At 40.7% G+C, this 22,224-nt stretch overlaps 3 protein-coding genes across 3 annotated transcripts; 2 read left to right on the forward strand and 1 right to left on the reverse strand.

Moving 5' to 3' along the window:
• Positions 1–10,437: 10,437 nt before the first annotated feature.
• On the forward strand, positions 10,438–11,567 carry fibina (fin bud initiation factor a). The gene has a single exon (XM_070907748.1). The coding sequence runs from the start codon at positions 10,438–10,440 to the stop codon at positions 11,134–11,136; it is 699 nt and encodes a 232-aa protein (XP_070763849.1). The 3' UTR covers positions 11,137–11,567.
• Positions 11,568–15,279: 3,712 nt separating this feature from the next.
• Positions 15,280–17,467, reverse strand: tmem276a (transmembrane protein 276a). The gene is made up of 4 exons (XM_070907701.1): positions 17,065–17,467; positions 16,545–16,658; positions 16,316–16,453; positions 15,280–16,158 (listed from the first exon to the last, which is right to left on the reverse strand). Exons 1-4 carry the CDS (start codon positions 17,465–17,467, stop codon positions 15,911–15,913), a joined length of 903 nt encoding a protein of 300 aa, XP_070763802.1. The 3' UTR covers positions 15,280–15,910.
• A 1,700-nt stretch (positions 17,468–19,167) lies between these two features.
• Positions 19,168–22,033, forward strand: spi1a (Spi-1 proto-oncogene a). Its single transcript, XM_070907671.1, has 5 exons — positions 19,168–19,194; positions 19,615–19,708; positions 19,784–19,968; positions 21,114–21,279; positions 21,409–22,033. The coding sequence occupies exons 1-5, from the start codon at positions 19,168–19,170 to the stop codon at positions 21,717–21,719; spliced, it is 783 nt and encodes a 260-aa protein (XP_070763772.1). The 3' UTR covers positions 21,720–22,033.
• Positions 22,034–22,224: the final 191 nt, after the last annotated feature.

The raw sequence follows: 22,224 nt of genomic DNA on the forward strand, positions 1-22,224 counted from the left end.
CTTGGTTTCTGGCTCCGCCCCCCGTCCCCGCCCCAATCCTTCACCTGGCTTCATCCAGCAGGTTGCCCTTGGATCTGTGCTGTGTCATGGCTTCACTGGAAAATCCTGTGCAATTGTAATGTTTACTATGCAGATCAAGGGCTGCAGATCACCACTGTTCACTCTTGGCACCCATCCTGCACTCTCTCTGTGTGGCAGCTAGCACTCCGCTTTGACTCTGCAGTTCGGCGTAGCTCGCAGCATGGCCGTGTTTTTCTCCCGTAAGCATCGGCAGAGCCGCTCTGCTGCTTGTGTGACAGAGCTACTGTGGCATTTAGCGTTTCTTGTTGCAAAAGTGATTCTGGTGATGTGGCTACCAAATACAACGGACACTGTTGTTGCAAAGCAACTGTATATTGCTCTTGAAGCATGCTGATTTAATATTTGCGGCCATTTCTTGAACTGCGAAGAAAAAAAATAACAAAAATAAAAACAACAGCACCCATCGTGGAGGATGTCAACATCTATTCAGTACATTCTCTATGAAATCATATAAAGTGCATGGTAATATTGTTTTGTATCTTTTTGATAGACAAAGTCGCTGTCTTGACGCCTGGTTCATGTGTGTCTGTACAGTACTCAGTGTGAGCTGTGCGTTAATCTCCGTCTGTGCTACTGCTGAGCTTGACTGTCTTGAGTTGAGGAAATGTGAACTTAGTGCGATTAGATTGTGCCTACAGTTGTGCTCACCACAATTGTGTCACCAACATCACGTGTGCCTGTTTGTGCTGCACGTGCTTTTTCAAGTGCAAGAAATATTCTCTCTCCTCATGCTATTGTCTGATCTTCTGCAAACTCTCTGAACTCTCCTGTAAGGATTTGGTTTGGATGTGAGTCACGCCACAGTACCTACTCGGGTCTCCGCTAATGGCTCTGAAACACGTCAACGGCATACGTCGTAATGTGACTCCCATCGTGAACAATGTATACACTCGCACGCAGGAGCCGCAAATCTGCTCTTCCGTTCTGCGCTTGCAGCCTGTTTTTCATTTGTTGTTGGAAGCCCTGAAGCGTGGTTTGAAACTTGGATCACTTAGACATACCTGTGGCTTGGATGTTCAGTTTGCAAAGAACATCCATCCACTGTTCCTCACTCATAAAGTACACTAACACACTTCAGTTCCAGTCCTTTGCTAACTAAGCACACGGTCAGATGCGGTTTCAGCTACTTTCTGACCTTTTTTTTTATGTGAAACTGAGAAATTCGGTTTTGTTAAACGCAGAGTCATGACATTGCCTTTTGTTGTGGTCAGTTCTGATGTCATGGATTAGAGAATTCAGGAAAACAGGCAGCGTGTGTGAAACATGCATCTGTGAGTCAAAGTCATAATCATTTCCTGTTTCATTCATGTTTAGGTGGAGAGTTGGGCGTAAACAGTATTGATGGGGAGGGTTGTATTTTGTAGGTGATGAGAACTTTAACGTCGGCCCAAGAGCTTCAGTACAGGTCATGTTGATCATATGATGGTATATAAGATTTAGAGTTAACCGCATTATGCACAGTAAACATAAAAGTTACACCACCTGAAGATAAAGAATATCACAACCCTGAAAGCATTGCACAACACTGAAAAACGTATTTATCACTTTAAAAGAAGTGTAAATTATTTAAATGCACTTATTGATTAATTTAGCTGTTCTTTGTATAAACATTTTATGATGTATGTAATGTTTTTATACTTTTTATTTTGTGTTCACCTGTTTTCACCCTCAGATAAACAAAATGACGTCCACATTTCTCAGGTGTCCTCTGAATGTTTGCAGATGATCGACTTTTTGTCATATTTTCTAAGACGCGGTCGGAGGGATCCTGCTTTTTTATATATATATTTTTGCACTGCTGTGCATTTGCATGACTAAAATGCACACTCACAGTTAAAAGCATGTTTGATTTTTTTTTCTTTCATAGTCACAGTTAGTATATCAGAGCAGATCATGGAATATCATCATACAGTTCATCATGGAGACATGTGATGCGGGTCATTGGTCAGGTCATAATGTCCAATCCAACGATCATAATCATTTCATTCACAGGAGAGAGATTTTTGTTTTTAAATCTTATTCCAATACTAAAGACTCTAGTCCAGGTTTTCAGAATATCTTCCCTGCTATGTGAACATTGAAAATCTATGCATGTTGTTATCCTTGAGTGCTACATTGATTTTGAACAGATGCAGATGTAAATGTACTGGTACATTTGTACTGTAGAGTATGCATGCAGCTGCTTTGAGCAGAGCTAACTTCTGTAAAGTTGTTAACAGCGTCTTAAACATATCACCTCCCTTTTTCAGTGTTGATCATGACAAGACATTACATTTCTTGATATGTCAGAATTTTTTACTGCAAGAGTATTTTCTAAACAACAGCGTGGACTCCAGACTGATTTATATAATCTGGCCTGGACTGAATTTCAAGGACAGTCTGGTAAAACTGAACTTGTGAATCCTCAGATTTGCTCTGTTTGGAGACTCAACTGGGAATTCGAATGAAGTTTACCCCCCCGACAATGTGTTTGACCTAATGGGATAGCGGTGTGGAAGAATAAATAACCACATGACCTTGGATGTTTGACTTGCCCAGATACTAATAATTTCCCAATGGATCTTTTTCCTGTTATCTTCTCCTCTCCGAGAGCATCGGTTCCCCTCTCACTAATACAAATGCTGCACAGTGGTGGAAAGGTGTGTCTCTTGCCTTGCACTGTTTGGCAATAGCACAATATGGGTATTGCATAATAAGTAATAATGGCATGACCTTGCACATCTCTGAAAACATAGCAGTCTAAAGGGGGATTAAGCTTTATGTTCCATGCTACGCCTCCTAATAGGATTGTGCTTGAGCAAGTGATGTACTTGATGTGGAAGCACAGCGACGTTAGACCGTAGATTTAACTGTACAATAGGATGGTATCAGTCGTGACATGAAGTGTATCAATAACATTGTTTACTTCGTTCCTGTTTACATGTAAAAACATATTGAAATGTATAAAAACAATGTAACATAAAATAATTTGGATATCACTCTTTTCTGTAATAAATCATGGATTGTATCTTTTAAATCAAATCTGCTGTCTTTATTGTTGCTATAACGTGAAACAGCAGAGAAACAGCCTCTGGGCCGAGCTGATATCATCGTCATGACGATCCAAGTTTAACTAAATCTGCTTATGGAATAAACCAGAGCACAGCGGACTGCGGAGATTGTTTTTCTTTTTTTTTCCAATGCTATTATCAGAAACCACAAATCTTCTTGCCAAAGAGTGTTCATATAACATACTGTTAAAAAGATTGTGTTTCTATTGCAAACCCACTATTTGACTATTGGAGGACTTTCCCACTACATTATGTTTAATGCCACTGCTGCTCAGCCTTCATTGCTAACTGCTTTTCCATTCATGTCATGTCGGTTAACACACAGGCCTTCATTTTTTATAGTGAAAGCTAAACACACAAAGGTTTGGTTTACTTTTAGCTCTGATGACAGACGTTTAATACTTTTATTATTTCCTGTGTTTTGTCTCACTGTTGGCTGCCCACAGCAAGATATTTCCTTTCACCTCAGACGTTACATACTGGTTTCATATTCTCACCACTGTTGGGTCCTATAGCAAAAATAGAAGTTCAGAGAGGGATTTTTGCATTTCTATTTTGTAGTGCTGCCGCCCCATATAAAGGACAGTGGATGTTGAGTGGCACTGGAAACCTTAAAAAGAGGATGCTGAAGAAGTCTATCTCCAAAAAAAGATGGAATTTATTAAGAAAAATTATTCGACGAAGGAAAAACAACTTAAAACTGAAAAAAAGTCATAGCAGGGTGTCATCTACTCTCATAGCCCAAACGTATCCTGTATGTTCTCATGTAAAATCTTAATCTGTAAAGTAACAAGTAACGACAGCTATTAAATAAAAGTACAATATTTCCCTCTGACATGTAGTGGAGTAGAAGCGTAGCATAAAATGCAAATACTCAAGTAAAGTAAAGTATCTTGAAATCCATCTTAAGTACAGGTCTTGAATAAATGTACTTGCTCTCCTACTACTCTAGACTAATGACCAGTGTTTTTCCTTCTAAAATTGAATTCAATTAAATTAAAATTTCAGGAAACAAGCTCTAGTGAAAAGGACAGGGAAGCAGCCACATACAATATCTGCGTGTTACAGAAAGAAAGAAAAAGAACAAAAAAGAAAGATGCTCTGATTCAACACAAAATGTATTCTCCAGCTCAGCTGCTCATATTGCTGCAGGGCACCTACGTTAAACATGCGGGTCTGTCTACCCATAAAATAGAAGCAGCGTTATTCACATTTTGTGCCGAGCAGTTTTCCAGAGCGGACATAACTCCAACCACAGCTTCATATGTCAGTAATGTTAACCACTCTCATTCTCACACAGACTGCAGACTTTAGTCGCTGGCGTCTGCGAGCACCTCCAGGTGACCGATGTTGTTCATACAGCACAGATTTACAGTGCAGGTTAGGAAGGTAATCAGAGGTCCCACTGAGACCGCGGTCATAAACACTGACATCCACAAATCATCAGACAGGCAAGAAACTGTTTCCAGCATCACAGAAGGAGGTGGGATCTGTAGGGATGGAAATCATCTGTTTTCACAAACATACATGACAAATTATGTTTAATGGAAATACTTCCCATTGATTTAATTTGAGTAGTTCATTTTTAGGCTGACAATGGCGGCCAGTCCACCACTTTGGCTCAGACTGAATTATCTCAGCAAATATTAAATGGACTTCCATGACATTTTGTACATTTGACCTTCTTGGTCCCCAGAGGTTGAACTCCACTGATCTGCCTTTCCTCTAGTGCCACCATGAGGTTGACGTTCTAAGTGAAGTGTCTTGACAATTAGCGAATGGATTATCATAAAATTTTGTAAATATTTAAATATTTCCCTTTAGAATGAATTATAATCATTTCTGTGACTTTAGTATTTAGCTATAAGCATCACTGTGTCTAAGTAACGCCTCACAGAGCCACCAGCATGCCTGTCGACTCCTGTCAAGTCTTGTTAAGTTATTACGCTTTCAAAAATGCATCGCTGTTCACAGGCTGCCAGTGTATTTCTTATCAATCAGTTCATTGGATTTGAGTCTTTACTGGCTCCTCTTATTAAGTGTTGAGGTCCATCCAAGATCCAACCAAGCCTGGTTTAAATTATACAGAGCAGGAAAACGCAGAAAGATCAGTTTGAAGCTTAACTTAAATCATAAACTGTTGATGTTGAGGTAAATCAAATTATTTCAAGATCATTGCCTACCAAACAAAGACATTTTTGAGAATCCAACTGAGCCTCTTCAAGTAATAAAAAAAGTAGTAAAAATGTATTAAAATTCTAATCATATTTTTATATAATGCATTTTACACAGCAGCAGGTGAAAATAACAGTTCAGCAGGCATGGTGGTAAAATGCCTCGCTGCGTGAGAGAGGGGTGAGATTCAGATACGAAGCGTGAGTAACAGCAGTGACAGATGAGTTGACCTGTGTAAAGCCGCCCGCATGCAGCAGCCTTGATTTACTCTGCAGAGCTGGATGGATGAATGAACTGACACCTGTACAGAGGGTCAAGGCAAAAAACCTGCTATCAAACCTCCAGGAGATAAATAACTGAGCCAGTTTGATTCACTCTACACTAATGAGACTTGATCTACTATAAAACTTTAAATTATCATGAACTTCACTGCTGTTATCATTAGTAGTAGTAGCATTAATGTCTGCTGGTGTGTCTTGGAATTGATATTGTTGGAAGAAATATTCAATATATTCCTGATTCATTGATTCATCTGTGCCTTTGTAAACCATAAAGAATTTATTTTGGGGCATTTTATCGTACAATTTCTCCTCCCCAGTAGGATGTAGTCAGTGCCTCTAAAGTGTAGGCTGCTCCAGAGTGAACACCTGCAAGTCCGTCCACCATCTTGTCCTCACATGTAAATGTAAATGCATCTGCGCAGCCACCTCAACACACGTCTCGCTGTTTTATGTTTGTGCTCTGTAGTGCAGATTAACCTGTGAACAGCATTAAGCAGGTTTTGTGTTTGCACAAATGTTTGCTGGTCCATGTGCTGGCAGCACTGGAGAACATTAGACACCACAAAGTCCTGATAGGTCTCTGTTGTAGGACACTGATGACAACAGCCACAGTGCTGAGTGTGATAATGAAGAGTTAACTGGTTTGCTTGGTCATCAACGTCCTCGGGTTAAATGACAAAACAAGAAGTAATCCTCTGAAAACTACAAATAGTCCTGAAAACCTGATTAACTTGGAAATCTAAGACATGAGGTGGTGAGACGGGGAAATTAAAATCATTAGTTAAACAGCAAGAGAGCTGTTAATGCCATTTCAATCAGGAGAGACTTAAGTGAGGAGATGCTTAAAGAATAATCAAATTTATTGACATGGTGCACAAAGGAAAGTTGAAGAAAAATGAAGAGTTTTTGGCAATTAGACCCCATCATTACGTCATAATTTGAAGGGGTTGTGATGCCGTGAGCTGTACAGGGATATCCCCAGATGGGCAAAATCTGATTGGTTTAACTGAAAGAGTGAACGCGCCTGATTCAGTTGGGAGCCAACAAAAGTGTAAATAATAAGCATGAAGATTGTCAGTCTTCCTGATTGAACTTACAGGGGTTGCACATTTCGCACAGAACAGGGAGAAAGTATCACTAGAGCCGACAACATATCACAAAACACTATGATGAGCAGAGAGAGGAGGCTGAGGAAGAACAAACCTGACTTTATATATCTGACTTTATTTGAGGATGATGCACAAAGACAATTCTACATATATTTACTGTCAGTGGAGGAGCAGAGTCAGAGTCTAAACCTGGTCAGAGCTGCAACTCTGCATTATGGGCTGATTGGAAACATACTGTAGATGTGCTTCCACATGAGAGGGTCCAACACACTCACATCTCTCGGAGTTGGTGTCAAAGTTGAGAGCAGAGGTTTATTTGTCATCAGCATTACTCCATTCAATAACACCTGCCGAGGCATAATGAAAACATCTGACTAAACATTTGTAATCTCCAGTGGGTTCATTTCCAGTGAATCCATCTTTAGTGCTCCCACTTTCCAGAGGGCTCGTGACCTTATTGCTTTTAAACAATGGTGAGTGCGTGGGCCTCTGAGAGTGTCGTCATTCAGCTGTGGTTTATATGTGTAGGAGGAGAGAGAAAAAACACTGACAGTGATTATAATACTGTAGTAGGTGAGAGACAGCACAAAATTATAAGTCTTGAGGCTGTATTGCATTGTAGTTTATTAAGGTGTCTGACAGTGGAGAAATTACTTCCTCTGCTTCATTGGATTTCAATGTGGTGCAGAATAGAAAGCTCAACAAAAGCCTTTTCCCTTTGGAATAAATACCAAAACCTGATGCTCACAGTTGATGCTTTTGATAGATGTATTATTGGCTCTGGAAATGTCTTTATGTGAAGTGTTCTGTCTATATTTGGCATGTTACCTGCAAGAATAAAACAATATGCTCGTTTGCCCACAAATTATCGCCAATATTTAAATTTTTGGTTTTGAAATGAAAAAGTGCCACCATGCTGGGCCTAGTGGTTTGTGCAGCTTTGCCCCTTTTTGCAATAATTTGAGTTCAAATATAACAATTAATCACTCAATAAGCTCAGTTTAGAAGACATTTTGGGAAAGAAACTTCCACCCTCTCCCCCATTACCTTAAATCATGTTCACTCATTCCCTCCTGTGCAGACCCTGCATTTACTTTATGGTTAAATAGAGGGATTAGATCAATCCATAATCTATCCATAGAAGACATATTTGCATCTTTCTCTCAATTATCCCAAATCTACGACTTACCTAAGAGCTATTTCTTTCATTACTTACAGATCAGGAGCTTTGTAAAAAATGACATTTAATTCATTTCCGGATAAGCCCATAAAATCACATGTCACAGAAGATACTCGGATGAGCACTGAAAAAGTATGTTGTTGTTGTTTTTTATGCATTCTACAGTGTTTCCCGTGTATGGCTGCCAAATAGCTCATTTGACAAAACAGACACATATATCATGTAATTGCAGCAAAACTTACGGGTACGGGACACATCAACATCATGCAATCCTCCAAAATTATCCTTTTTCACCAAATGCTGATCAAAAATGTCAAAACAAAGTAAATTATTCAAATTAAAACAGAGTGAGAGGATTGTGCATATCTTTGTGCTCTCTGAGTGAGAGAGTTTTTAATTGATTGTTGATTAGCAAGAGGTAGAAGTCTAAATTTGTCCTTGATCTTGTTTTAATTAAGCAACTAAAATAAATCTTCGCTGCTAATAACTGACTTAAACCTTCTCTGAAATGAATTATCAAATGTAAATAGTATTTTTTTTCTTGACATTGTGATGAGCATGAGGTCATTAAGATTCACTGTGAGACTGGGAGTCAGCTGCCGGTCTCTGCAGCCTCCCACGCAGCCTGCAGGCCCTCGACCCTCCTGCTCCCTCAGATCAGTACTGAGAAGAAACCCATTACCACCATCTGAAAGGCATCTGCCCAAACTACAGCCTCCAGGCCTCTGTACACACACAAACACACAGACACTGTAGAGGATCAACAAGCACATCCCTCTCAACTCCACTAAATTATATTTGTTGTTACATCTGTTGCTACATCTGCTTTCGGGCAGCTTTAGCCTGCTGTAACCCGCTCTGCTTTGGCGCACTGGTCAGTTTATTCTATTAGTGTTTATGTTGAGAGACACTGTATTTATTCAGATGTGTTACTTAAGAAGAAACACGGAAGGCCTGCATGCCTCAAGCTGTCTTTGCTTGTATCCTTCATTCAACAGTGTGTTCAGCAGAACAACAGTGGTTTTCAAACAAACAACTCTTTTTTTTTCGAAAAGCTCCACTCTGGCGAGTTAAAAGTGATGGAAAATTTAGTTTACAAACCTACAGAGAATGATCACCCGACTTCAAGTATACAAAGGACTTGAATGGTGTTGCCGTAGGCTCTTACTCAGTTAATTGAACTATTTTTAGGTAGTTATCGAAAGCCAACCAAGAGCGAAAATTACATTCAGTAATTGTTTCCTCCAAATAGCCTCACTGATAGAGCTTTAGTTTAAGTACACGTGTGCTTTTCTTGCCGTGGCCAGTCAAAATGCTCTGAAAAAGGCCCATTTCCTCTCGTCCAGCAGTTGTCTCTACTGTGTTCCACATAATATGACCTCCACAACAACTTGAACTCCTGCTCCCATTTCCCTCATCAGCTCCCAGTGTATATCTGAATCTGCCCTTCAGACCTTGTTTCCTGACAGATTGTCTCTTGCGCCTCCTAGCCACTGTGTTCCAACTTTGTTGTCATATATCTGCCTTCCTGTTTTTGAGTCTTTGATCCCAACAAGTTTTTGGACTTTTACCTGCCTGCACAATCTCTTGGTTTTGTTTGCTGCTGACTGCCTCCCTTTTGCAGACTTGTATCCTGTTTATAACTCCTGTTTGTAGAATATTAACCCCCCCCCCCCCCCCCCCCCCCCCCCCGCTGCTCCAAACACTATATGAATGGATGGATCAAAAAGGGGACATTTCCAGCCCTGTGTTTACATCTCACCATATGTTTCCAGTTTCTGTGAGTTTTGCCGACTGGCTGAGAGCCATATCTGAGACCACCCTGTGATGATGTAATTACCAAAGACAGGATGTGCAGTAGAGGGGATCGTAGCCCAGGGGACCCTCCCTCCCTGCAGTAATGTAATCACCTGACTGAAGTCATCAGAGTGAGCTCTAACTGCACTCTCACAGTCTGGGAATCCAACAGAAATGCATCAACTCAGAGCTCTTCTCTGCTGAACTTTGCTATGTTTATTGTTAAAAGTTACAATTTCAAAATCTATTCCTCATATTCCTGTGTGAGACAAATAAACAACATTTGTTCTTTTATTGCATGTTGTTTTTTGTCATGACTTACAAGAGTTGTTAGAAACTAAAATAACTGATCTGATTTCCTTTTCTTTTGATAATATCAATTCAGCACTTTAGTTTATTTAATGGCAGCATTCTTGAAATTGTGATTACATTTGTATTTCAATATGAGGGACACACTGAAAGAACTTAGTTATGCTGTGTTATAGTATGTGATAGAAATCTGTTTTGATGTTTTAATAAGGAATACCATTAAATAACAACTACATAAGTTAGTACGTTAATGATGAAAAATATTATTAATAAGAAACAATGTAACAGTGAAAGCTTAGTTATATTGTTTCATGTAACTTTTGTTGGAAAGCAGCCTCGTGACTCTGCGCTGACACTGTGTGGTTGGAGTAACCAGGGGCCACCAGGGGCCCCCCTGACTTCAACAGGCAGTCTGTGCCTTTTAGGTGACGGGGGACTGTGTAACATGAGTCGGGATGAAAACTGTGCGCTGGATCCGGCTGCCAGTGCAGATGCTGTTCGCCAAAGAGAGCGAGAGGAGGTGCATGATGGATCCCGTCCCACTGCTGCTCCTGATGGTCACAACTTTGCCATTTTGCTCGGCAGTCTACACCGGACCCCTCCAACCGGAGATCTCCAACGGCACTTTCCATCACTTCTTTGTTCCGGACGGGGATTACGAGGAGACTGAAGACCCGGAGGACTGCCAGATGCTGTTTAAATTCTCGGACGTGTATCCATGCGGGGCCTCTGAAGAGAGGGACTCCGTGGTGCGGGACGACTTCATCATCGCCAAGCTGCAGACGGAGGACGCGGCGCGGCTCCTGGAGGGCATCGGCCGGACTGTGGCGCACGACCTGGACGGGGAGGACAGCTACGGCAAGTTCCTCCAGCGGGAGATCTCGCAGATCGGCGAAGCTTTTTCCACCGTGGACAAGTCTCTGCTGGAGCTGGAGGTGAAGTTCAAACAGAGTCAGGAGACTGAGCTGAGAGAGGAGCAGCAGCTGAACGGCTATGTGATGAAGCAAGTGAGCGACATCAGGGACGCTCTGAGGGGGACCACGGACATCTCTGTGGGACTTAAAGATAAACAAGAGCTGCTGTCTCTTATCATCCGCAGTCATGGCACCAGACTGAGCCGCCTGAAGACAGAGTATCTCAATGTTGGCTCATAGTGGGTTTACTGCAGCTAATGGTGTGTGTGTGTGTGTGTGTGTGTGTGTGTGTGAGAGAGAGAGAGAGAAAGAGGGGACCCTCCAGTTCAATAAACAACTGGAAAGTTCATTGTGGCTTATGAATATCCTTCTTTGGTATCTTGAATATCTCTGGCCTTTGGTTACCCCCATTTCTCTTAGACATGTGTCACTAAAGGGAGTTCTAACAAAAACATCAACACATTCCTCTGAGTCAGGGGGGAAAAAGGAAATGTGAGCATAAATTATGTCTGCATGGAGCCCTCTGTGCCACCTCTGAGGAGGAGTTGTATTCAGAAGAGAGGAAATGAAAGCCCTCCAAGTGGAGTTGTCGGCCTCCAAATCAATAAAAAAAATCTGCATTTTTGTCTTTATGGTTTAAATTATGTTGTTTGTACAATTTTACTGTTCAAATAAATCCTTAATATTCATCACGTAACTTAATTTTTCCTTTTACTTTTAAGCAAGACAGCATATGTTACATTTGTCATATTCAAGTGTTTTCTACTGCATGCCTTACTAATGTGTCCTGAGACATACAATGCCATACAGTGGCGTATTGTAAACCATCTCCATCCTTTGAAGCTTGAGGTTTACATAAACAGTGAAAACCTTTGAAATCTGAACTTCTGATTGTCGGCAGCTGAAAGTGACTCTCCTCCTCTGGTGTGTCTTTACGTCACCATGTTTGTTGTTGGCACTACAAGTGGCAGACATGACTGTCCCGTCAAAGTGGCCCTGGTTAATAGGCGTCTGAAGTCTGTCACCGCCTCCCACTTCCATCTGGAAGTCATCTACTCGAGTATGAAATATGTTTGTCCGAACCAGCCTCTCTCTTCATTATCTACTCTTTTATCTTTCGTGATCTATAAAATGTGTTTGTGTTTGAAATTCTGAGGTGTTTTGGATGATGACATTTTACTAAAAATAGACACACGGTCTGTTTCAAGATCTTTAAAAATGACACACAACATCTTATTTCAGACATGCTGTTTGTGGGAGGAAAGTTATTATGAATTCCTGAAAGGCATTAACTCTTCCCTGCAGGGTCACAAACGAATCTACTGTCGGGCTGTTTTAAATTGCAGTGCCTTGAATTCAATATTCAGAATGCCTTTTGGTAGTAATCTGTGTATTGTCTCTCTTTAACGACCATTTAAAAAGCTCTTGTTCCAGCCAACATCTGTAACAACCACAAACTAACTGCCATAAGCGTGCCCACTTTTTGCAGATAATGTCTCTGCAGATGTGGGAGAGCCAGATGGGGCTGCTATGGGCGCAACTGGGTGTGATTTCCTCTGTCTGGTTTTCCTCACAGTCCAGCTTCCCCTGAGGGACCCCTTTTTAAAAACAGCTCTCTGTAGCTCAGCACAGTGCGGGCCAACCCCGTCAAAAACCCAGAGCTGTAGGAGCTCCATGTGCAGAGAAACCTTATATGTCTGTATGGTTCTTAATTTCCAGGGGCACTGCACAGGGTTCGGAAGATCTGATTAAAAGATTTGGTTAAAACTTTCCACTATGTAAGTGAAGGTGGAGCGGGTCACGAAACCTCGCATGAGCAACCCACCCATCTTCCTTAATTTGTCTTTTTTGGCTCAAATCATTAATTCCACCTATAGAAAAATATTATTTCTGTAGACTGGTTTCAGGTCCCTGATGCTTAGAAGGAGGCAGGCCAGAGCGTCGAGCACACTGTTGGAAGAATTTATTCACCTCACCGACATATTTTAAGGACAAACAAAGAAAGGTCAGGAATGCAGACCAGAGTTGACCTGAGAGCACACTGATCCCTCTCTGCAGAGCACAAAGCCCCCCAAACCACATGCCTCTGTGCTGTTATTATTAGAAAGATGAGACCTATCTGAATACTACAACTGCTACTAGTCCTGCCATTATTATCACTGCAGTGAATACTCCTGTGTATTACAACTACTGCTAATAGTATTACCATCCTTCACCTACATCTGCTACTAAATGTTTTCATGTAGAAGTCCTTGTTTGAAGAAAAGGCAGGCGCTGGTCATTGCTCACACTTTAATGATTTTAACTAAAGGTCCTCTTACTGGCTTTCGAGGTTTTTAACCACATCTTATGGTCCTTATCAGCAGGTCAACACATGGCAACTGAGCTTTCAGATGCACCTCAGTGGACCAACTGGGAAAACTCCCTTTGAGCAAAGTCCAGTCTCTGATGAAGACCATGAGATGTGGTTGAAAGCCCTTGAAAAAGCTAGCAAGTGGACCTTGAGTTAAGATTATTTTGTCAGACTGCTCTTTCGAAGGCCAAGAACAAACTTTCATGCTCAAGTGTTTTATGAATTGACATCTTAAACAAACGTTACCAATGTAACAAAACAACATACCAGCTGCAGTCTCACATATACTCAGACACAGAGGCAGAGAAGTATTCAGACTTTTTAATTAAGTTAAAGTAGCAATACTACAGTGTAAAAACCCTGAATCCAAAATTTCACTTAATAAAAGTACAAAAGCATCAAAATATACTAAAAGTACCAAAAGTAAAAGTATGCTGAATGGAATCATTTATATTATATCATTGGATTATAACTATGGATGCAATAATGTGTAAGCTTTACTTTAATGTTGCAGCTGGTAAAGGTGGGGCTAATTTCAGCTACTTTACATACTGCTGGGTAACTTAATCTATAGTAATACATAATCATTTATTAGTTGAATATATTTTGTATTAATAATTGTAATCTGTAAAGTAACTAGTAACTAAAGTTGGTGGTGTAGAAATATAAAGTAGCAGAAAATGGAGGTACCTTAAAACTATATATTAGTACAATACTTGAGTAAATGTACTTACTGCACTGGTCGTTTTTATTTTCTTTACTTTCTTTCTCCATTTCAGGGGTAAATATGTACTTTTTAGTCCACCACATTCATCTGACAGCTGTAGTTAGTTATTAGAGTTTTTATATGCAAAACATTGACTGAGCTCCTAAAATTTAATGCACTATTAGACTTTAAACTAGCCAGGAGTATGTGGAGTAATTAGACCGCCTACAATATTAAATTACTCTTTAATGCCGTGGGCACATATAGGACATGTAGGATTTTCTCCTCATTAAACACAAGGAGCAGCTGTTTTGTGTCACTGTTACCATGGAGAGTTCAGTGCAACATTATTAATATAATCCATGGATAATTCCAGGGTAGTATTGATACTTAAAATAAAGTAAAGTCCAAGTCATCCATGAGCAGTAAACCAGAGTGGATTACTGCTGCACTACAACAAGAATATAATTGTTTCATTTTAAAACATCTTTCAGCCTGTCAGAAAATGCAGATGTTTTTAATGAATTTATAATATACAGCACATCATTTATTATGAAGGGTTATGAACTCATCATGAACTTATAATTACTTATGAAAACACTGTCTCCAGTGGCCAACATTGTTTTAACCAACAACAAGGATTTCTTTCAAGGCTGCAGCTGCACATAATAACACAAAGATAACAAATACAACTTGAGCAATGCAACAGCAAAGAGGAGATGCTAAGGAGCAGAGAAACCTCAGGAAATGAGTGAAACCAGAATTTGAATTAGACGTCAGAAAGATTTAATTTCTAATAAAAGTTGAGGGAAAGTAGTAACAGCTAACAGTGGCTGGTGTACATGTTCTCAATTGGAAAAAAAAACAACCTTCTAATAGTAATCAATCATGATACAATTTGTGCTGTTGTCAGAATAAAGTATGTGATCCGAGAGCTTTTGTTATAGTTATCTGGATTTCATTTATTTTTTATGGATCATTGATGTTTATTAAAGGACGTTTTATGTCACTGTAATGCACAGCAGACTGTTACCTCACTTCCCCTGTTTTATTTTATTTGGATGGTTTTATTTTTGTCCCTTTTTGGTCACTGACTCAAGTTCTGGTCGCCATTTAAGTGTTCAGAAGTGGCTGAATAAAACAGACTCCCTGTAGCACTAACAGAAATATAAACAGCTGCTGTTTTAAAAATAATGCTGTGAAGGTTTTGGCCTCTTTGCCTGCTGACATACCAAGGGAACTCTGCAAGAGAAAAGACGACCACAAAGACGTTTATATGAGAGACGTTATAACTGTTCAGTGTGTAACACAGGCACAAAGAATATTGTTTTGCATGGCTGTTTTATTTTTCAAAAATATTTTGATGGGGGTAAGACCTCAAGAACAACAAAACATTTCCCTCAAACACAGTTTGGTCTTAATGCTCATATTTTTCCTTGAATAAACACAAATGCATCTGCATACATACAATTCAAAAAGTACATGTACATATCTTGTTTTGAATGGGTACATAATGATACACAGTTGCCCTTTGAAATGTGACGGCACACATCCATAGTTTGATCCTCAATACAGATTTCAGAGTTGTGCTATTGATCTTCTGCCAGTGTTTCTTTTTCTCTTTTTTTTTCTTCTTCTTCTCAAACTAGCAGGTTTTACAGGAAGAAAACTTGTATAACTATTCTCCTCTTGAAGAGCAAGCAAAAACACTGAACAGTTCATTCATAAAGAGGGACGGGGGGGAAAAAAGCACCAGAGGATCTGAAATCGTCTTCAGTCAAATATCACCTCTTTTTCATTTTCACATGAGCGAGAGCCAGTGTCCTGTGCTTTCTCTGTGCCAAGCTGTGTGGAGGCTCTCTCTGCTCTGAGTCCCTGGGTAAAGCTGTCTCTGGAACAGGGCTCGTCACCGTTTCCGGATGAGACAGGTGTCTGTTAGATGTGCGGCGGGCCTGTCACACGCAGCCGTTCTCCTGCCTGGGCTTGTGCACCACAGGGGTGTGTGGAGGGTAGAGGGAAGGAGCCAGTGTGCATAGGAAACCAGCCAGCAACGTGAGGCCCAGTCCACCCCACGCACAGAACATGGACCAGCCATAACCATGACTGATGTCCTCTGGTATTCCAAACATGTAGCGAGGATAGCGGGACAGTTCAAAGTTGATCCCAGCCACACATGTGCAAAGGGAGATTATGCAGCATGTCCCTGCCAGAGAGGAAGAGGGGAAAAAAACAGTCAGACACGACAGCAACCCATTTCCATCTCCTCTGATGCATCATTTCACCACACTCTCATTAACAAAGGCATTACTGCCCCTCTGTGGTGAGTCAGGGTAGTGCTCTTTATGTAAAGTACATCTTACCTCCCATGAGGAAGAGAAGTCCAGCGACATACTGCATCAGATCATGCTCCTTACAGCAGCCCAGCACGCCTATGATCCAACCGAACAGGATGATGGATATGGCCATGCCTACGAAACTGGCGGTCATCCTCTGGAGGTCTGCAAGAGAAGCGACAGTGTTTGTTGGGAGCTTCGCCAAGTTTCTCCACATTAATTCATCAGATTATGAGAAGGCGTTTTGGGAACTCACGGAGCGCGTGCCACTCATCCTGCCTTATTGTCTTCGTCAGATTGATTGGCAGATTTCTGGGCAGCGCTGACGATGAGTAGTAGTATTTTATCTGTGTGCAGCGCGGAACCAATCCTGTGGATGTAAACAACGCACAAAGAGGATGTCACATATAAGCACTGAGATGAGATGAAGAGGACATCACAAGGCTCTCTGCCCCCCCTCCCAAAAAAAAGCACCCAACCCCCTTCCACCGCCACCCACCCATCCACCCACACTATTGTGGAGTAGCTTATTGTACGCATCTCGAGGCTTCTGTTACTACAGCTTATGTGTAGTGCTGGCAAATAACACAGCACGTCGACTGCTTTGTAACTGTGCTCCGTGTTATACTGCGTAGGCCTCGAGGGGGTCTGTGCGCAGCATCAGCACCTTGGATAGCGCATTCGTGCACAAAGTATTAACTGATGGCGCCTCTCACACAACAGAAATGTCCAAAACAAACACATTATAGCACAAAATAGGACCCGCAAAATCAAACCTTTAAAGATCAAATCCTCTGTCTCCAAGTCAAATCCCTCTCGGTGGCACTTTCTCCACAGTCCGGTGATGGTAGAGTTGTACTGCCGACTGCAGAGGGACTCCATGGCCGGGGCAGGAGGCAAGAAGTGCCGCTTAGCCCGCAGCAGCGTCTCGCCGCTGACACTGGAGCCCCTCCTCTCCACATTTTTCTCCTTTGGTAACATGCGAAGTGGAAGGTTGTTGTTGGAGATGTAGATGTAGCCGGGGTCGTTTCTTTTGTTCGAGTAATTCTTGCAGCGCTCCCGGTGCCTCCTCGCGTCAGTCTCGTACCAGTTGTCAGTGCTGATCGCCACTGCTATCAGTCCCAAAGCGCAAAATGCCAAAAAGAGACCAGCCGCGGTTAAAGTCCTCATCGCAGCCATGTTCCATGCGTATCTCGCCTCGGTGCCGTGATAATTCCACGGGACAGTGGGACTCCGCTCCTGGCTGCTGCTGTCAGTGTTTGAGGTGGGAAGGAAATGCAGCAATACATGGAAATCTGAAATGCAGATAAACCCCTAAAGCCCTCATTTCTTCGATTTGTCAACCAGCGCCGAAAAGAGCCAAATTCCGAGGCGAAGGATAAATAAATTTGGGCCTCGATGAGCTATTTTGGTTGTCTCCTCTATGCCTCTGAACTCAGTCTAGCCTAGATACTGGTCAGACCAACATTTCTTTCCAGTAGATGGAGACAGAGCAAATATTTGAAAGCACAACAACAAGCCCCAGGACTGCACTCACAGTAGATCCTGATCTGTTGACAAAGTTTGACAAAGTCACACTAGAGGAAGTTCCCTCCCTCAGGTTTTTATACCATCTCCTGTATCACCTCAGCTGCTGCTGTCTAAAGTGTTCAGTTATGAAACACAGAAAGACAGACCATATTAAACCCCACAGAGGGCCTCATTCTGTATACAGGAAACAGTTTCATCACATCCAACAGATTGCCTCTGGTAACTTTCCATCCCCACAGGGCCAAACACATGAAGACATACAGTGGAATACCGTTTGGTTCATTGTGTAATTCTGGGAGAAGTCACAATGTCAAAAAACTGTCAAGAGGTGGTTGTTTAGCCACAAACAGCATCATATATGATTCAAGTATTAGTTTTTAGCTAATAATGTCTGTCTAGCAGGGTTTATGGTCATGACAGATGTATATATTTTTTGATGAAAACATCAAACACAAGCAAAGTAACAGAGACACTGTGGCGGTGGACATTTCAGTCATGTTTTCACAGGTTTCAATCTCATGGTCAATACTTCCTCAATTGAAACCATAATGCCAAAGTAAAAGAGGAACAAGGCTGATTCCAATTTTTTTTTTTTTGGTTTCGGCTCTTGTGTGCAGCAACTCTTAAAAAAATTCCTACATGAATAATTGTTACTGGGGGATTTGCTGTGATTGATAGTAAGAACACAAGTAAATTATATTTTTTTAATACTTGATTATGAAGTGTTAAATAATTAAATAAATAACAATGTCATTTAATTTAGGTTTTATCTTGTGTTAGGAATGAATGCAGCGTTAGAGTTCGAGTCACATCACTGCAGCACATGAACTGACGAGGGGAGAAGTTGAAGCATACAAGGGCACGCCATTGAATAACTGTGACTTTCTGCACAAATATTTTAGATGCCTCTAAATCACAAAGTGGATACTAATAAAAAATAAAAAAAAATGTCATATGGTTTAGGGAAGAAATGCTGCTTTTACTTGTTCTCTGGACCAAAATAAAAATATACTGTAATTACTTATGATCTACTCTCAAAAAGGAGGAATCATCAAGACTTATTGTGCAATTATACGTCTTAAATGTGCAGGAAATGCATGTAAATATGATTGGCTCATACTGTACATGACACTCGGCCATCAGGAACTAGCTGATCATTTGAATTTGACAATTGGATGATACGAACGTAGACTGTATAGGGTCCGGGTTTATTTCTCACTTTCAGTTCCCATTTGTTTGGTGAAGTCAGAGCTCAGCAACATTGCGTGTTTTCTCTGTGAAGCAATAAGAAAAAGTTAACATTCATCACAAGATTCAAGAAACCGAGATTCTCATGCTGCCTTGTTTACATGATGGACGGCTATGTCATATCGTCTGTAAGTGCTACTGCTTTATTTCTTCATGTTTGAGCTTTTACAACAAGTCTTTGATCATAGTTTGTGACACTGAGAGGATATTTTACCATTTACCACCTACTGTTTGTTTCTATCGCTGTTTTTTTTGTTGTTTTTTTTAAAGAAAGTTATTCTAGTGGTCAAGGTGGGACTTGGAATTGCATATAATGATTAACATGTATATCTGAGAAGAAGAGCCACTTTTGGAGTTTTGGACGACGTGTATTTGTTTTCTCTGTGAAAAGTCAGAAAGTAACCCTTAACTTACATGTATGTATGAACTTTTGTATTGCCCTTTATGTTTTATTACTAGCAATACAAATAAAGTAAAATAATTAAAAAAGGTAAGAGACCCAAACTTTTACTTTCTCTATGACATAATCTAAATTTTCCCATCCGAAGGCCTCAGAGGGAATCACTCCAAATGAACCAGAGGATTATCGACCACCTGCAGAGCTGTACCCCTACCTCACTAACGTGGGGGAGATTTATGAAGGTGAGAAGGCTGGATTCAACCGTTGACAAAGGCATCAATCACCACACGTGCCTTATAACTTCTGTCCCTTTTCAGACCATAGATGGGCCTTCCACTCTGACCGCGTCCAGCCAACAGACTTTGAGAACTCTCCAGTGAATCCCCTCACGGAGCTTCAGCCTGTGTCTCCTCAACAACTGATACAACCCTACCGCTACAGCAGCGAGCCCCTGCCCCTACACCTGGACCCACCACTCGGACCTCTCTCTGTATCACCACAAGTGAGTTCATGTGCAGAAATGAATGATGGCACTAGTGTGTCAAGACACACTGTATATATGTGATTTGAAATACTGATGTGCCAGCATATTGATAAGGGAATATTCAGTGTAATTAAACCATCACCCTGAAGCAAGAAAAAGCTGCAGTAACGTTTTGCTCTGATGAAAAAGCATTACGTCAAGTATTACTACATTATGTGATTCACATGAGTCATATTATTCTCTTTGGTTCCACTGAATGAAGAGACCTGCTGCAGTCAAGTCTGTATAAGGATTAGAACATGACCCAATGCATAAAAAGTACACTAACTAACTAATTAGGGTTTTGTAAATTTTTCAACTTATTTTTGGGTTGAATTTGGTACTACTTTAACGCAGCCTTTCCCCCTTTGTGAGTGAAAATGATAGTGAAATTAAAATATTAACAAGGGCTACCACTAGGGATTATTTGCTAATCATTATCGATTCATTGTTTGGTCTTCCAGAGCCCAAGTTGACTCATTCAAACTGCTCGATTTATCTAACCAACAGTCTGAAAACCCAAAGATATTCAGTTTTTTATGATAGAAGATGAAGACAATCAGCAAACACTCACAATTAAGAAGCTGGAAACTGGAATTTAGGGAATCCCGTTTTTACTCTAAAAAAACAACAAACAATCGATGAAAGACGTTGTTGCCAATCTGTCAATGGACTGATCAATTAATCAACTAATCACTTCAGCTCCAATGTTAATAGACATACATGTGTGGATATACATGCTCTAGAATTGAATCCAAACAGACAGCGTTCTTTAAAAGACTAAATCTATTGCTGCCACCGTAATAACAGCACAATATTTTTTCAGAAGTTACTTTGTCATGGATTTAGATCATTTGAAATCTAACAAAAAAAGGACGTTCATCTCTACAACTAAAGTACATGATGTGGACAGTTGGGGATATTTTCACTGAAATGCCATCTACACCATGTGGTCTTGCTGAGCACTGAATTCTATTTTGGCAGAGTTACTTCCTCTTTAAGTACAATGGCAGTGTTTAAATGAAAATGTCAGACAGTGAGTAATTGTAAAACACAACAAGTTGCAGCTCTATCACTCCTTTGTGTAAACTTGGACTATGACATGCTCTAAATTTCTCCCAAAGTTCCCATATTACACCCCAACTCTGTGCTACCCGTACCAACCCTCTGCCTCGCCTGGCCATTACTACTCAGAGGAGGACCAAAGAGGAATCAGTCCCCCGCTCGAGGTTTCAGATGGGGAGGATGAATTTGAAGACCACAACCACTCCTCCTTCAGGAAAGACACTAGTGAGTATTTCCAAAGCAAATTTTCTACTGACATTAAAACCAAATATACTAAAAGTCATATTAACGCCTGGAAAAAACGATAACTGCCAAATAAAATTGCTTTAAAGAGTGTCATATTTTCCAATCCAGACAACAAGAAGAAAATCCGCTTGTACCAGTTCCTCCTGGACTTGCTAAGAAACGGTGACATGAGTGACAGTATCTGGTGGGTGGACCAGGACAAGGGCATCTTCCAGTTCTCCACCAAACACAAAGAGGTTCTGGCCAGCCACTGGGGTGTTCAGAAAGGAAACCGCAAAAAAATGACCTACCAAAAAATGGCTCGAGCTCTGAGGAACTATGGCAAAACTGGAGAGATTATGAAAGTAAAGAAGAAGCTAACTTATCAGTTCAGTGAGTCAGTGCTGAGGAACCTCTACTCACATCAGTATCCTCACTGACAAGGGAACAAAGGTTGTCTTTCATTACACTGAAATCACTAAACTAGCAATGGTTGTGTTTTGCCTGCAATTTCACTTAGTTTTCCTACCAAGTTTTCTTACCTATTTATTTGTGATGCCAGTGTACATCCTCTACGGCATATGCTTCCATATAAACTGCTTCATTTCAGACTCAAATTAAGTTTGTGTGTTTATGTCTGTGTACAAAGATTAAAGAATGATTAAAGATCAGGGACAGCTAAAAACAAAACAAAAAAATCTAATGTTTTTACATTACCTTTGTGTCATGAATGTGTGTAAATAAATATTATGTTCTCTTTTTTTGCCCAATTTCCCAAATGAACTGAATCTACCTTCAAACAAGCACAAACTACATCCTGACCCACAGCGTATGTGTGCACATTTCAGAGTATTTCTATTTCTAATTCAATACAGTGAAATGTGAGTGGTAGAGCCGGGCAACAGGGCTACAAATGAATATCCCATTGTTTTTAAGCCTTTTTTA

The sequence above is a fragment of the Enoplosus armatus genome, chromosome 6 (genome assembly GCF_043641665.1).
Source record: "Enoplosus armatus isolate fEnoArm2 chromosome 6, fEnoArm2.hap1, whole genome shotgun sequence".
In the NCBI taxonomy this organism is placed as follows: Eukaryota; Metazoa; Chordata; class Actinopteri; order Centrarchiformes; family Enoplosidae; genus Enoplosus; species Enoplosus armatus.

Excerpts from the sequence above, each read along its gene's own strand:
- fibina (XM_070907748.1), top strand. The coding sequence starts at position 10,438 with ATGAAAACTGTGCGCTGGATCCGGCTGCCAGTGCAGATGCTGTTCGCC.
- tmem276a (XM_070907701.1), bottom strand. The coding sequence starts at position 17,467 with ATGGCTGCGATGAGGACTTTAACCGCGGCTGGTCTCTTTTTGGCATTT. Across the intron at positions 16,659-17,064 it reads AGAGGATTTGATCTTTAAAG|GATTGGTTCCGCGCTGCACA; the intron begins GTTTGATTTTGC and ends TTACATCCACAG. Across the intron at positions 16,454-16,544 it reads GGATGAGTGGCACGCGCTCC|ACCTCCAGAGGATGACCGCC; the intron begins GTGAGTTCCCAA and ends CTTCTCTTGCAG.
- spi1a (XM_070907671.1), top strand. The coding sequence starts at position 19,168 with ATGATGGACGGCTATGTCATATCGTCT. Across the intron at positions 19,195-19,614 it reads ACGGCTATGTCATATCGTCT|GCCTCAGAGGGAATCACTCC; the intron begins GTAAGTGCTACT and ends TCCCATCCGAAG. Across the intron at positions 19,709-19,783 it reads CGTGGGGGAGATTTATGAAG|ACCATAGATGGGCCTTCCAC; the intron begins GTGAGAAGGCTG and ends GTCCCTTTTCAG.